We start from the raw sequence: 15,683 nt of genomic DNA, 5'->3' as shown, positions 1-15,683 counted from the left end.
ATACTAAACCAAATATTAAAAGACAGAATGATCACTTATCCCAACAGTCCTAATCCTTTCCATTTCTACATTAACTAGTCCTTGGAATAGAAAGCAATTTGCACAATTAAGTAAGACATGTAACAATTCAAGCAATTCCAGTTCAGCTCCAAGTTCATAAGAGCTGCACATAGCAGCAAAAAAAAAAAAAGAAGTAAAACACAAAGAAAGAGAGAGCAAGAGAAGGGGGAAGAAAAATTCTTTCTTGAGCTAACAACATCTCCTTGCTAGAAAAAAAATGTATGATCCTTTCAAACTGACTAATTATCACAAGTTTTCTGAATGTGTGACCTAGGATTTTTAACAAAATTTGTCACTCAGCAGTTGGCCCGCATCACTTCTAGCTCTGATCCAGTTGCACAGATAATAAATTATTGCACACCTCCACAAAAGAGACCAAAATTCAGCTTAGCTCCCCTCACGCAGTCAGTCAGTGTGTGACCTGTCTCCCTCAACTCCACAGGAGCAAACCCTGGCCAAAAGCTTCAGTACAAGCCCCAGCTCCAGCTGCCTGGCTGGATTTGCTGCCTGTAGCTGGTACAACAGCAGCCGCCCTAGGGACTGCCATCACCTGGGAAACACAAGAGAGAGGCAGAATGGATTTGCCTTGATGCAGAGATCAGACTGCTTGAAACTGAACCACATTTTTAGGCTCTTCTTGCCAAGAAATGGAATGGAAACTGGCTCCTCTTTAGGACACAAACAGCTAAGAAGCCAGACCAAAGAACTTTTCCAGCCCTGGGTCTGCTCTAGTTCTATATCGAGATGTTTTGTATCTCTGTCTTTCAGAGATACAAAACATCTTGATACACCTTCAGATGTATCAAGAGATACACCTTCAAATGTATCTCAGATGGATTTGCATGAGGCCAAATTCTCACCTCTGTTACTGTGGGGTACTGTTGTAGTCAGCACAACCCAAAGCTGAACACACCTTCTCTGCCAGCAGCTTCACACCCTGCTGAGACAATAGCCAGGGATTGAAACATAATGGGAGACCAGCCACTGCCTTGCTCTGTACCACACTGAGATGATCAGTCCTATGAGCAGGATTAATCCTGTCTTCCATCTGGATAGCTCCCTGACTGTACCAGAGCTGCCCCTATAGCCAGGTCCATGCCCAGGAGCTCCTCCTGCTGAAGTCAGTCCCACGTGTCAAGCCCAGAGCCTGCAATTTGTGTTTGCAATATGTGAAAATATTAATGCCAGAAAGCAAAGCTATAAAGCCATAACCAGTTCAGACTGGCATGAAGCATCACTGATGCAAAAACCAACACTTTCACCCCAATTCACTCACTGCATCCTGTGTCTGTGACTATAGAGACTTGGAGGTGCCAAAGCTCAAGGTGGTGGTGAACCCTGATGTCTGTCAGGGTGACCCTGCCTTTCTTCTCATTGCTTGAACCAGAATGCTGAGAACCATGGACTTGCAGTGAGCAGCAATCAGCTTCCCTTAGTAACAAAACATTCTCTGGTTTATACCATGCTCACACTAAAGACCACACATACTCTAGATGTTTTCTTTCCAGGTGATGACTATCAGAATGCATTCCAGCCTAAAAGATTATTTTTCTGCCTAAGGTAAAAAGTTGTAAGTGAAAGCTATCAATTTTGCACAGTAGACAGAAAGTAGATTAGTGAACAAAACAATAAATTTCCTCTTTAAGAAAGGAGATACTAACACATGAGCTGAACATGTGGCAGAAAATGATTCAAGATCATCTTACAGAACTCCCACACATGCTCTTCAGGCAACTCCCAATGCACAACACTCACAAGTACACCAACCTGTGTCCCACACTGGTGTCTAGTGACACCTATGAGGTACTATGCCAACAGGAATAACACTGAGGCCACCACAATTTTGTACTGACATTCAGCAGAAGATAAGACAAAATATCCCATCAGAAAAAAAAAGAAATTGTTCAGCAATTGACCTCAGGGAGGTTGATAATGACATCACAGGCATATGGGAAAAGCAGTCACAGAATAGTCAGCCTGTTTATTTTCAGTAGTATATGCCACAGGGAACAGATAGAAAGCACCAAAGTGATCCCCCCCTGCTTCTCCCACCTGTCCTCCTTCAGTGGATGTCCACACAGATGAGGTAGAAGTATGTCCATTTTGATTCCAGGAGAATAATTTAGCTCTGTCCACTTACCACATTTAAATTGCAGAACAATAACCAATCAACAAGTTGTTTAGTCACAATCTTAAGTCTTACACCTTTAGGGCACCAGATGGATGCTTGATACATTTTCAATACTAAGAGTAACAACAACAAAATGCACGCACTTTACTTATAACTCACATTGAGGAATCTTAAGCAAAAACTAAATATGGGATTTGTATCACTGACTGTGATCAATGGTTTTAACTGAAGTAGTCTTTTACCATATTTCACTTGCCAACGTCACAAGATACCTCAAACATTACAGACTGATTCCTTTCCCAGCTCAGCACGGCAAAAGCTTGTGCTTGACCTCCCAGGCCCATCTGACCAAATACCAGTTGGCTCTTACTGTGCTGTTACCTCAGCAGGGAGGCAGAAATAGAATTAATTATATTAGCATATGGGAGTTGTGATGTAATTGTCTTCTTTATTCTGAGAGGGAAGGAAACCTGAATTAATTACTATCTGACTAAAAATTACAATCCACTTCTTTAAGATAAGAAACTTTTCTGAGGAAAAGAACGAAGTCAGTGTTTTACCCTGGGGCCAAAAGCAAAGCTGACAGCTTAAACAGACTCTTGAAAGAGCTCAAGGATTGCTCAACCTGGAAGTAAAGGCTTAAGAAAACCTCCCTGCAGATCTCCTGCAACCCTGAGTTTACGTGACACTCAGCAGTACAGAATTTGCCTGAAGACCTGCCTGGAAACCAGACACCTAGAATGCAAAATTCTGCTGGATGAATGAGTTGAAAACAAAAAAAAAAAGGGGACACAGTTGGAAGCAAGACAGAGTCCAAAAGAAACAGCAAAAATAGTAAAGGGCTCTAGACCAACAATCCAAGCGCAAAGTATCTGGGATTTCACCACAGACCACTCACAAGAGTACAAACATTGCGTCCTGTGGAAAAAGAATTCAAAGTTTCTGCCTCGAAACTGCTATAAAGTAACAACATAAAACACACAAAGGGTCTGGAGAAGGAGCAGGAAATTTTCCATCACTGGCCTCATTCCACTTCATTGCCAATTTTAACACTGCAAACACACCTTGAACCACAGCTGGAGCAGGAACAAAAGCTCATTCCCTTCCTGCACCAGTGTAAGACCACACTACAAAGTCAGGCTTTAGTCACAGTACCAGACACCTAACACATCCTTCCCCAGATCTCCTCCCTGGTCATGGCACTGATAACACACTAACAAACCCCCATTCTGGCAACTTCAACCTGATCATCCCTTCCAAGCACATGGGAATATGAACATAGGCCATCTCCTGCTTGTGCCATTGGTTCACCAGTGACTTCCCATGCAGCTGGCTGGCATTAGGAGAGCAAGCTGGTGCTAATTATCATGCAGAAACAAGATCACAATCACTGAGCTGGCAGCAACAGGCATCTGCTTGCTCAAGACACAGGGCAGCACTCCTCTGCTCTGGTGGTTTCCCAGTGTCACATTCAGTGGGAAAGGTTGTTGCAGTTACTATGAAAGGGTAATCTATTACAAATTACTCGTTAATGCAACTGAAAAATCAGTGACACATTACTGAGTATGCTTGTGTCACGCTAGCTCAGCGGCAAGACATGGTTCATGCTGCTGGTTTCTCCTCTGCTTTTTATAGGACTCTTCTCAGCACAACTTACAGGTAGAGCTTCTCTCCTCCTCACCTGGACCACATGGGGCTTCCCTTTGTGGAGCTGCTGTGGCTGGCCACACGTGTACTCTCCAGTAGTCAAACTGCTGTAACACCCCACAAAATACCAGCAAATTTGAGACCCTTTTGTATCCATTTCTGGCAGGTACTGGGATATGCTAAGCATGCAGGTTGTGTCCCACAGCCATCTGTGCTGATAATACTTGGTGGATTTTGGAATGCAGCCTCAGCAGGTGAGTCATTGGGCTTTCCCACCTCTGCCAGCAGTGGGTGGGGGCACAGTCAGCACGGCGCAGGTAAGACCTGCTCTGTCCTGCACTCATCTGAAGCTGTTTCCAAAACCTCACCACCTCAGCACGAACTGCTGGAAGGCCTCTTTGCTGGCTGCAGCCCCTTGGCTCCCCTCCAGAAACAGGAACAGCTCTAATCATCTTCCTACTAGTTTGGCACCATCAGAGTGTTATTGTTGCTTCTGCATGACGAGTTTTGCCCATGGTGGATATTCCTGCTTTAAATGCTCTCATTAAGGAGTGAGGACTCTGTGCAAGGTCCTCACATGCAGCCCAAGAGCCCAGGTCCAACACCAGCCTTGGGATGGGCACAGCTGACCAGCAGCAAGAGAGGGAGCAGCTCACACTCACTATACATTCAGTCATTGGTTTATTCATCTAAGCCCCAGACAGGTCTTGAATATAAAAAAAATAATGAGAAATGAGGCAAGAACAGAGAGGTATTTAACTAATGAAGCTGGGCTAGAAATGGGAAGCGTAGATCAGCCAAATGAAGGCAGTGGGTGATGCCTGAAGAGGATGATCTGGAACATAGATTAGACAATGTTAAAGGAATAAAGTAGGTATTTATTAAAAGGCCTTTAAAGGATACACCTTGTGCAATATAAGAGCCAGGCCATGGCTACACCCAAGATGGACAACCAGTCACGAGTTTTCACATTTTTACAAGTTTTGGTCCATTTACGTATTAGGGTTAATTGTCCAACTATAGCCTCAGGTTATGAAGTCCCATACTCTCAGTTTGCTCTCTTCAGTTCGCTGTTGTTTATACTTTTTGGGTCTGAGGCTGTAATGGCTGTCCTTGGTTCTCAAGCTGGAAAAGGATTGTTTTGTCTAACTACTCTATGAAGAGAACTTACTAACACTTTATATGAAACAGAATCACACTCTAAGGCAGTATGGAATCTAAAAATTATGAAAGGTAAAACTTAAGGCATCATGGGTACAAAGAAGGAGCTGCCTCAAAAAGTTTTAGTTGGGAGTCCTGCATCAGGGTCACAGTAAAAGCTGCACAGAATTTGCTAAGTTTGGAGCAAAAGCTGGGCAGGCAACAGAAGTGGGGCGATGAAAGGGCACAATACTTGCAATTATACTCACGGACAAAGGGGAATTGTGGCTTAGTGCAACCAGGCAGGTGGAGGTCACATCTGTCTCAGAACAAGGGGTGGCCAACAGGCAGAATGATTTTCATTCTAAGGTTCAGTAGAAGGCTAAAGCTATCACAGACCCCAACAAAACTGGAAGAGAAGAGCTCCAGAGAACTCAATAACCAAAATATACATAGAAATACATATATACATACATCACTGACAAAAAGCATGGGAAACACGACAGAAAGGAGAAGCAGCAGAAATGGACATAAGACCGAGAGCAAGAAGTGCCTGAAGTGATTTATTTAAGTGATGACCAAAGGCAGTGTCCCACTGGCATCTGGAGCTAGACACCTCTCTGCAGGACCAAACCTTGATGGTTTCACATGGAAAGGGTTCATGGGTCTGCTCCTGGCAGAAGGTCCCACTGGATGGGGGCCTGGGGAGGTGCTGCCGGCCTCATGAAGGCGGCAGGCACACGGATGCAGGATGCGGCTCCGCGCCTTTATCACTGGAGTCAGATAGTTCCTCCGTGGGGTGCAGGAAAGCGGCGCTCTCCAGCCTTGCAATGAGCCACTTCCTCTTTTCTTTTGTTAGGATCGCAATTTCTTTTCTCTTCCTCCTCCACCTCAAAAAAGCGGATATTTAATAATTGGGTCGGAAGAGCTTGCTATCCTGAAGCGATGGGTGGTAGTGGTGCTGCACCTAAGTGACATCATGCTGTCCGCCTGGCCAAGTCCTCATCCAGTAAAACACAACTAATTATTCTGCCAGATCCCTGGCCAGATGACAAACTGATTCACGGCACTAACTAAAAGAAAAGAAGGAGAGGAAAATGCACCATTTCCTACGACTGAAACTACATTAACCTGTTACCCCAAGGAAAACTCTGTCCAAAGTTTTTCTTGTGGCGGTTGAGCTGTATGCCAGACGGCTGAAATGCATTGCCAGAGACCCCAGTGCTGTGCTGTGAAAGTTCACCTGCAGAGCACAGCTTTCATTTGATATCCATCAACATTCAGAGGAAAAAGATCTTTTTCCACAACACCTGCAGAGTATCTTTTATGTCAGAGGACCTAAAATTGTTATCAGAAACTGCTAATTAAAACTTAACAAAAGCAAATACCTGGTTTTCTAAGCTGACTTCAGGACACTGAAACCTAAAAGTACCAGGGAGACTGCTGCCAATGAAAGCTTTTACTCAATCTGTTAGTCAATTCACAAGGGAAACTTTCCTGAATACCTCGAGAAGTCTAAAATTACATCATTACGGCAAGGGCACACCAGTATGTTGACTATTAATCATTTCCAGGAAGATGACTATCAGAAAGTCATTCTTAATAGCACCACTGCCTGGCAACATTGCTCACCCCAGGAGGGGGTATCTTAGATTTCCCTCCCATGAATTTCCTCTTCAAGCAAATTTCCACCCCTGCCAGAAGCCTGCAAAGCAAATGCACTGTTTCACAGATTCTTCTGACAAAAGACTGGATTCACACAACACCCTACAATTATGACTAACTCCCAAACTCTCACAAAGCCATTCTTCTCTGGCAGGAGTGAGAGATACACCTTGTCTAAAACAGTGAGTGCTGCTAGATTTTGCATGTTCACCTCTGCTGCAAAGACATGTGAGATACCTTCTCTCACCAGATGTAACCTCAGGTAGGATACCAAGGTTCAGCATTGCCCAAGCTGCTCTGAACTTGCTCCTTAAATGAAATAACCAAGACTTGTTCACCATGCACATATGGCCATAGCATCATTCCCTTTCAAAAGCTTGGACCATGACAAAAAGAAGAGATGGTAAAGAGGGAGAGATGGAGGAAAAGAGGACAGGAAGACAAGACTCTCATGGCTATCTGGAACACTTAAGCTTGTGAGAGGTGAGAACTCTTCCCACCACTACATGAAGCAACTGAGAAGAGCAAGAAAACAAAGACAAGCAAGAAGCAAAGCATATTGCAACAAAGGAGGAAGAGATATACAGCACATTGGTAAAATCACAGATGGAGTGTTATTCTTGTGAATTACAATACAGAAGAATAATATCCTAAATGGAAACTATGATACAGTGGGGTGAAATACAGCAGTCTGTTACAGCAGCATAGAGTCAAGTTCACAAGCAAAATTCAGAGCCCTCCCAGCTACCTTTGATTCAATGAGTCTTGTGATCTGCTGCTCCGTTCCTCCAAGGGTTACTGATGCAATGTGCCAGATTCCGTGTTTCTTTCCAACTGTTCTGAGTCTCCTGCATCTGATCTCAAAGAAGGGAGCAGAAACAGCTGGAAGAGAGAAACCAGAATGGCATATTCCAGCAGCAACCCTTGGAAGAACAAACAATGACAGCCTTGTGAGAGGTGCCACTGTACCCCTGGTACATACGTTTGCATGTGGAGGTGGATTCACATGTCTTCTAGAAGAAACACATGTTGCTCTGGCTGGTCACAGAGTATCACAGCATCTTTGGAGTCAGCATGATCAGTGCAAGCTGAACAGACTGACAGCTCAACAGCACAGCCAGGATCCACAGTCACGGATGCCAAACAAGTAACACGTGCTAACTGCAGCCTAATTTGGGCACCATACTTCTCCTCTAGTGTATCTTTACTTCCTGAACAACTCCACCTACTTTGCAGCAAATGAGCAGCTTGCAGCCCACAAGGGAACTCAGTCCAGGTCTACTCTGTTTAGGCTTTAAAGTTACTGTAGATCTAGCTGCAGGCCAAAGGAGGAGAGCAAAACCACAGGTGAAACAGGAGACAGAAGGAATAAGCTTCTTCAGAGAAAATTTAGGTATTTGCTGCCAAAGGGGAGGATTAGTTGTGAACATCAGGAAGTCAAGGAAGCAGAGAGCAGCAGGAGGCCACTGCAGATAATAGGGACAGTAGGAGCAAGGCTATTGCTCATCAAGGCACATGATGGGGGAGAGAAAAAGGTCTGTGCTCCTTCATATGTGCAAGGACTAGAAAGAGGGAGTGAGGAGGTCATAGAGATGGTGCTGGCGGAGGAAGGGCCGTGAGGAAAAAAAAAAAAGCCTTTGAAAATGAACCATGGAAAAGTGATTACTAAGGGAAGAACTGTCAGGGTTGGTGTTAGGACCTCCTCATTTCCACTAGAAAGAAGTTAAGACGTGGCAACTCACAGCCAGATTTGGGGAAAGAAGACCAGGAGCACAGCAAGACTAAGACAGGTGTCCTTTAAAGGACAGAGTATCAGACAGAGAGTATATCAGATTAGGATGGCTGGTAGGATAGAACAGAAAACAAGTTTAAGGGCTCACAGGATACTTAAGGCAAGACAGATGAAAAGCTCTCTTGCCAGCATTACATCAGGAATCAAAGGGAAACTTTTTTCTGACTTTCAACTTCCTTATAACCAATTCCTAGAAAGCATGGGTGCACCACATCTCTCCAGGACAGTGCTACCGCCACGAGCCCAGTCCTGGCACTCACAGCACCATTTCTAGAGGGGTCCCTCAACTCCACATCCCTTTTTTTCCCCACAAACCTACTGCCTTTTAACTGCAAACAGCACTTCCAAGTATCGAGTCATCAAGGCAGTAAGAAAATGAGTACCTGGAGTATTGCAAGTCTGCCAGTCCCCTGAAGAGTTGGCTGGAGGTGTCCGGTGTCGGTAGACAAGATGTGGTTTATTGTGCTCTTCTTCATACTCCTGTTCCTCAAGTGATAGAAGTGGCTCTACAAAATAGTCCCCATCATCAGACTTGAATGTGCCTAGCTGAGGGGGACCAGAGAGAGGAACAAGAGGTCAGCTTTGCGCGATGACAAGCCAGCTGGCAGCACTACCCCAGAAAGCAAGCAGTTAATGAGGGAGGTGTGCCTAGTTCTGTGGTAAACCCTGTGAAGGCAAAGCTGGAGCTCCAGCTTTGGTTACACTGCTTGTATCCACCCTGGGCTGCACAGCCATCCCACTGGTGCTTAGAGAGGGCTAATTACTAACCCACAGGCAGGGAGCATGAGACGAGAGAGGCATGTCCACCAGACCCTTATGCCAGTGACATTTACAAGCCAGTTCTACCTAAAGGATGCTGTGTGCTGGAGGCGCCAGTGCAACCCCATCATGTGCTGGTTTCACACAGCACATTTCCATGAGACAGGCTTATAACCAACATGTAAGGACCAGAGGAAGTTGTGATGCTTATACCATCAATGCTCCTAGTTGCATACAACTATGAATGCACATATTTGGTGGGTAAATAAAAAAATTTCCGAAACAAAACATTCTGCAGCCATCCCATACTGCTGTCCATCCCTTCCCTTCAGGGAGGAAAGCCACATACACGTGTGCCCAAGCCTAGGTGAACACATGCATCAAGAGGAACCCCTGGATTGAATGAAGCCAGAAGAAACCTCCGGGGAGCCCTTGGGATTGGCACCCCGTGGGACTGAAAGGCACCAGGACAGACAGAAGAGTCAGCCCTTTTAGGAGCTTCTGCGCATCCCGGTGCCAACATCGCCGCACCGAAGGGCACCCAGCTAGGGTACCAGGGAGCGGGACATGTCCCGGGTGCTGGGTGGCTCCGGGACAAGCGCTGGTGCTAAGCCCGCAGCCACCGCTCACCGGCACTCCCGGGGGCAGGCGAGGTCCGTGCCCGAGGACCGCCCCCTCCGGGTGTCGGTGGATGGCATTTTCCCCCCAAAATCCGCGGAGCAGGAGCGGCGCACCGCGGAACCCGACCGACTCAGAGCGGCGTGGGAGCAAGCCCCGGCCGGGGTGGGCCGGAGCGCCCGCTGCCGTGAGGGGAAGGGGCGGGCGCCGTCGCTCTGCCCGCCCGCCATCGCTCTGCCCGCCCACCTTCCCTCCCTCGTCCCGCTCCTCCTCCTCCCCGCTTCCGCCCCTGGCCCTCCGCGGGGCGGGGGTCTCACCATCCCGGAGCAGAGGCTGATAACGGCGGTGAGCCGAGGGCGGGCGTTGACGTGCCCCCGGTAGAAGCAGTGCTTCACATCGGCGTCGGCCGCCTCGGCGTAGAGGCGCCGCTGGTCTGCGGCGGGCTCTCCCAGGAGGCTGACGGTGAAGAGCGGGGCGATGAAGGCCGAGCTGGCCGTCAGGTTGAAGAGGAACTGCTGCCCGAAGGCGGACAGCCTGTAGTGTGCCTTCGGGGAGTCGGCGACGGCCGCCGTCCAGGCGTCGGGGGCAGCACTGGTGCTCCGCCGGCGCCGCCTGAAGTGGACATCGGTGGGGAAGGGCTCACCGAACTCATTCACTCGGGTAGGAGTCACGATCTCGTACTCGCTGAGCTTCTCCAGCAGCTGGGCTGCGAGGGGACAGACGCTGAGTGAAGTGGCCGTGCCCCGCGGCCCCGGGGGGCGGCAGCGCAGCACTCCCCGCGTCCCTCCCCGAGCACCCCCTTACCTTGCCTGGGGTGCAGCTTCTGCCTCCTCGCTCCCGTCCTCAAGCCGTCGATGAAGAGCGTGGTGAGTGCCAGCGCCAGCGGCGCCAGCTGCATGGTGCTGCGCGCTGTCCTCGGAGGAGCAGCTTTCCCCGCCTCCGCTTCTTCTCCTCCTTTTTCCTCCCTTTCCCTCTTTTAATTTTTTTTTTCTCTTCTCCTTTCTTGTGGCCCCCCTCCCGGCCCCCGGAGCGCTGCCGCGGGAAGGCGCAGGAGCCGGGCGGCGTTAGGGGCGGGCGGGCCGGCGGCGCGCGGGGCGCCGGGGGCCGCGCATGGTGCGCGGGGGCGGACGGGCCGGGGTCGGGACCGACGGGCCGGGACGGGGGAGCCGCCCGCCCGCCCGCCTGCTCTCCCTCGCTTTCCGCCTCTCCCCCCGTCGGGCTGGTGGACGAGAGCTGCCGCGACTCTCAGTTTAAAAGGGGCGTGCTCCATAGATGAAGCCCGCCCTCCTCTGCTCCCACCCGCTCCACTCCTTCCAACATGACACTTTCTTTTTTCATTGCTGGCGAAAGCCGAAGTCGCAGGTTTTAGTCAAGAAAAGCCGTCGCTGGAGCTGGACGGAGCGGGCGGGGGAAGTCCGAGCCACGGCTTCGCACACCCTGGTTCGGCAACCGCTCCCCGCAGGCTCCATCCAAAAGGCTTTAAAATCCCAAAGCAGCCCAGGCAGAGCGGCACCGGCAGCTGCCTGCTCTGCCAGGACCCGGTGGGGATGAGTCTCTTTGTCACTCACTGGGAGGAGAGCTGGGTTTTCTTACCTAATTAACGTTTTCCCTTTTTTTTCCCCAAGGCAGCTTGAAGAAATGGATCAGGAGTTGAAGAATCCCCTGTGTGGCACTTCTTATAGCAGTTGTTTTCTTATGCATTTCTCAGATAAGAGGCACTTCAAGCAACTTTTGTTCAGGATGAGATTTGTGTTGTGCACTTTTCAGGCACCCTGAGGGAAAAGGAACTCCAAATCTGAGTTTATTTTATCCTGTTTTACAGTTTGAAAGGTCTCTGTAAAAATTTTAGACATCCTTTAGAACTAAATGTAGTTAAGGGTTGTCTTCTACCCCTTCCTCAAATCAAAACTCCCAGCCTTGGTTTAAAAGGTTTTTAAACATTTAAAACCTGTAAGCAAGGCAGAAGAGAAGTTCGAAAGTTCAGTTTGCACTTCCATAGAAGATGTCAAAGTTCTTTGCATTCTTTGCTCACCTTTGGGACAAGGCACAGAAATGCTGGTATTTGCTGCAGAAGGGGAAAGTTCTAAAATAAAATTCAATTCAGAATCCACTTCTGGGCAAAATGGTACCTCCTGACTCTTCAAAACAACTAGTGAAGTGCTACAAATCTCAACTATTAGGAGTCAATTATTAATTTTGTATGATGAATGTAAAACTCAGAGTAAATAAAGCATCACCTGCAAAGCTGTGCATCTTCAACACTGCTACTGGCTGACCATGGCTGCAGCTCTGGTGGCAGAGCCTCGACAGTGCAGGAATCTCCAGGATTGTGGAGACCAAGTGAGCACATCCTTAGGGCAAGGTGTAATGGCACATAATCTCCCTGCATGGCCTTGTGCCCGCATTTATAAACCAGGTTTAATTAAAATCTCGGATACTTACTGGGAGATAACTCACCCATACCTCCCTGAGCTGCAGTGCTTGGCAGAGCACCCTGAGCCCTGACCACCTTCCCACAATCTCCACATGTACTCCAAAGCTTTCAGTCTTCACAGAGAGAGATACACGCAGGGTGCTTGAGCTTGGGATAATGCTCCAGAAATCATGGTGGGAGAAGGAAGGGTAGGCTGTATCCCAAACTCAGGTGGGTGTGGACTCATTTCCCAGGTGTGCCAGGGGGAGCCTGTGCTGCCATTTGGGCGTGTGGAGCAATACTGAGCAGCCAGTCAGCAGCGGGGGAGTGAGGAAAAGTGAACCGAGTTGCCTTGGGAAGGAGAGGTGAAAAGCTGAGCATAGCATCAGGGCTGAGTCAGAGGGGAGGGGAGGAGGCTTACGTGGGGCTAGTCCTGTCAGTGTCTGGGTAAGAGGGGTGCAGCCCTCAGTCCTCTGATCAGCACAGTGTTGGGAAACAGGTCTGGACTATCTGGGCTGCAGAGTGCCCCGGGGCATCCCCATTTCACAAATATCTCACATCCCACCACTCAGCCTCAGCACCCCCCATACCAGTCAAGTGCTAGTGACAGCTGCCTTGCTTCTGTTCAGCTCAGTCACAGGAAAATTTATCAAAGCTTTGGAGGTTTTTTCCCCTCAATTTTCTACAAAGTGACCAGTTAATTTGGCTCTGGGGTGAGGTTTGATGGAGCTCAGGAGCTGGTAGAGGCTGAGAAGTGACAGCACATACCTGTGACTTGGTTGGGTAGGACCCTTTCTTTTTTGCACTGCGCTGAATAGAGCAAGGTTGTTTTGTGGAGCATCCTCACAGGGCCATCCACTGATCTGAAACCACCACCCTGAGGGAAGGCAAGAAACACAACTCCATCATTCAGAAGAGAGGATCCAGCTCATGGGACTCCATTATGGGGCAGAGTTGGGAGCAGTCTGAACACTCCCAGGACCAAGTCCTGGCTTTGCAATGTCACTAAACATACATCTATGCATTCCATGCAGCATGGCATGACTTCCAGAGCCATTTCCATCAATATGCACAAGTTGTATGTTGTGTGGCATTTTGAAACTTTACAGCTGGAGATTAGTAAGTGCAGAATGAAAGCTGTACTGTAAGTAAATAGATTATGTGGAGCTTAGAGAAACTAAACTGCAATCTTAAATTCAAATAACTTTCCTCTTAGGAAGTATCTATTAATACTTACGGTATGGCAATTGTGCAGACTCCAAGTCCTCACCCAGTCAAAAGTAAGACTTAAGAGCCCATACCTACCCATGGAAAAATCCCCTTAAAACACTGGGAATTTTGCCTATGTAAATACTGCAGAACTTGAGCTGCAAATGCCTCTTCTATAAACTACAAAATCAGAACTTGATCACAACAGCAAAACTTCAGTAAGAAATTTAAGGCAGTGCATACTGCTGCAAGAATACACTTGAGGAACCCAGATTTCCTGAGGTTTTTGCACTGCTTTTCCCCCTTGTTACCATTTCATTTTCCCTATAGGTGAGGCCATCCCCAGTACTAATCTTTGTTCTTTGTGGCTCAGCCCCTCTGGGTAAGCATCATCTTCCTTTATCTGCTGCATCCTCTTGCTTGCCCAACGATTATCCCACAAGGCAGACAGTTTCCCTTTGATGGTTGCTCTTCAATGCTACAAGATACCTGGAATAGCCAACTCTTCTTCTGTCTAATCTGTGTGGTCAGAAAGTGAAAGATTTCATTCCCTTCAAACAACTGACTACCCTCTCCTGCCTCTCATTCATCTGCTGGTGCTGGTAACAAGGATACCACTCTGGGCTGCCTTTCTCTTTGTTTTGGAAGCTCTCATAAGGGCTTCTCTTTAAAAGACATTTTCAGCAGTTGTGTCAAAGATGGATTTTTAAGTTTTGTAAGCCTTTCACATTTGTTTGGAGGGACTGAAACTTGTAAGTTCTCGGTGTATACCTAATTTTCAAACTCATCTGTGCCAAGCCAACTCTTTTTGATCCTCGTTAAAAGGATTTAAATACACTCATCTACTGTAGTCCTTTAAGCTCCTGCTTCCTCCCTGGGCTTCTCTTCTTACCCCATGTAGTGTGCTGCTGCCATCAAGGTCTGAATCACTGGGTTGTTTGGGAGTTTGCTCCTCCAACCATAGGAGGCTGAGAAGTGCTCCCTGCCATTCCCAACAATACCAGCACAGCACAGCTGTCACAACTTGCCCTCTGTGAGCCCATATCCTGGTCCCCATTTTAGAGCCAATGGCTGGGGGAGATGTGAAATGATGTGCCAGGATGCTGCAGAGCCATCGGTACCATCCCACTCCCCCGAACACTGAGATGTGCAGATGAGGTGACTAATTCAAGGTTATCCAGGGCAATAATACCCAAACATCCTTCATCTCAGTCCTGGGTCAAACTCTGCAACTCAAACATCTTCCCAGCCAGAGCATTGCAGCAGGAGCTGTGCCCTGTGAGAGCCATCCATTGCTCCACACACAGGTGCAAGGATGAGCACAGTGGAAATGCAGTGTAGCTTTGTCCTTGCAGATATCATCCCTGCTCTGTGCCTGCATAGGGAATCACCATTTGGGAACAGAAGGCAAAGGAGGGAACGCGGGGAAGCCTGTTCCACTGCTCCACTCACGTGCAAGGAAACTGGCCTTCAGTTTGCCTCAGAAACAATCCTGGAAAACAGATACATGAGTAGGAACTAGGGACTGGGTGGGAGGAACAGCAAAGCCCACGTAGACACTGCAAATGTGTGGGATTTTCATCTTCAGGTCAGCACGGATGGACATAATAATCCCTTGAGGCTCTCCACTTGAAACTGCTGGTTCCAGCTTGCCCCTCCCCTGCTCCCAGCATTGTTGCTGACTGTTCATACACTGCTGCTTTTCCTTACACCTCTTATCTGCCACGTGGAAAGTGCTCAGGGTAGCCCAGCTTCTGGGTCTCGCTGCAGCCTGGCAGTTCCTTTGGCCTAATAAGCAGTTATTGATCCCATCTCCCTTTTTACTACAGGTCAATCTGAGAGAGGTCCTAAAGAAGCTACGAAACACTTAATTCTGAGTTTTCCCATTTTTGTGCAAATTAAGCCACATCAAGCTAAACATTATATTAGTTTATCTTTTGTGTTTGCAATGTCACTTTGCAATGTCACATGCAATAAGTCAAACAGGACCTGAATACACTCCTCATGACTTTTGATATTATGTACTTATGCATCTACACTATGTTTCAGGTGCCTTTGCCAAAACATTAACAGTAACACTAGGAGGACTAAATAGAGCAGATGTTCTGTAATCCCACACCAAAAGGCAACCTGGGAATGTTGGAAATTATACAGGTACAAAAAGCTTTATCCCTCGAGCCATGTACTTTTGTTATATAAACAAATTATCATAACAGCTCTGTGAGGTGTCACCATCACCTTATGAAAAG

The 15,683-nt window shown here is 47.7% G+C and overlaps 1 protein-coding gene and 1 long non-coding RNA gene across 8 annotated transcripts in view; one reads left to right on the top strand and one right to left on the bottom strand.

Annotated features, from left to right (window-relative positions):
* The window catches only part of ADAMTS9 (ADAM metallopeptidase with thrombospondin type 1 motif 9), a 79,973-nt gene extending 68,542 nt beyond the window's left edge, over positions 1-11,431 (bottom strand). For 6 of the 7 annotated variants that reach the window (XR_005954571.1, XM_041460249.1, XM_041460265.1 and 3 more), the window contains exons 1-3: positions 10,617-11,431; positions 10,130-10,518; positions 8,819-8,981 (exon numbers count right to left, since the gene is read on the bottom strand). Coding sequence is in view for 5 of the 7 variants with exons in the window: in XM_041460249.1 (XP_041316183.1) it covers positions 8,819-8,981; positions 10,130-10,518; positions 10,617-10,710 (646 nt within the window). In the remaining 2 variants the exon portion in view is untranslated. Of the gene's footprint in view, positions 1-7,391; positions 7,524-8,818; positions 8,982-10,129; positions 10,519-10,616 lie in introns of those variants that run through there. The other variant, XM_041460297.1, reaches the window with a different exon arrangement.
* LOC121349654 lies at positions 10,037-11,938 on the top strand. Its single transcript, XR_005954575.1, has 2 exons — positions 10,037-10,678; positions 11,442-11,938. It is a non-coding gene; the product is annotated as an uncharacterized LOC121349654 (long non-coding RNA).
* The last annotated feature ends 3,745 nt before the right edge of the window (positions 11,939-15,683 follow it).

This window comes from Pyrgilauda ruficollis, unplaced genomic scaffold (assembly GCF_017590135.1).
Source record: "Pyrgilauda ruficollis isolate IOZ18807 unplaced genomic scaffold, ASM1759013v1 scaffold10, whole genome shotgun sequence".
NCBI lineage: Eukaryota > Metazoa > Chordata > Aves > Passeriformes > Passeridae > Pyrgilauda > Pyrgilauda ruficollis.
Note: the sequence above shows the minus strand (reverse complement) of the source record. Positions and strands in the feature narration are given on the sequence as shown.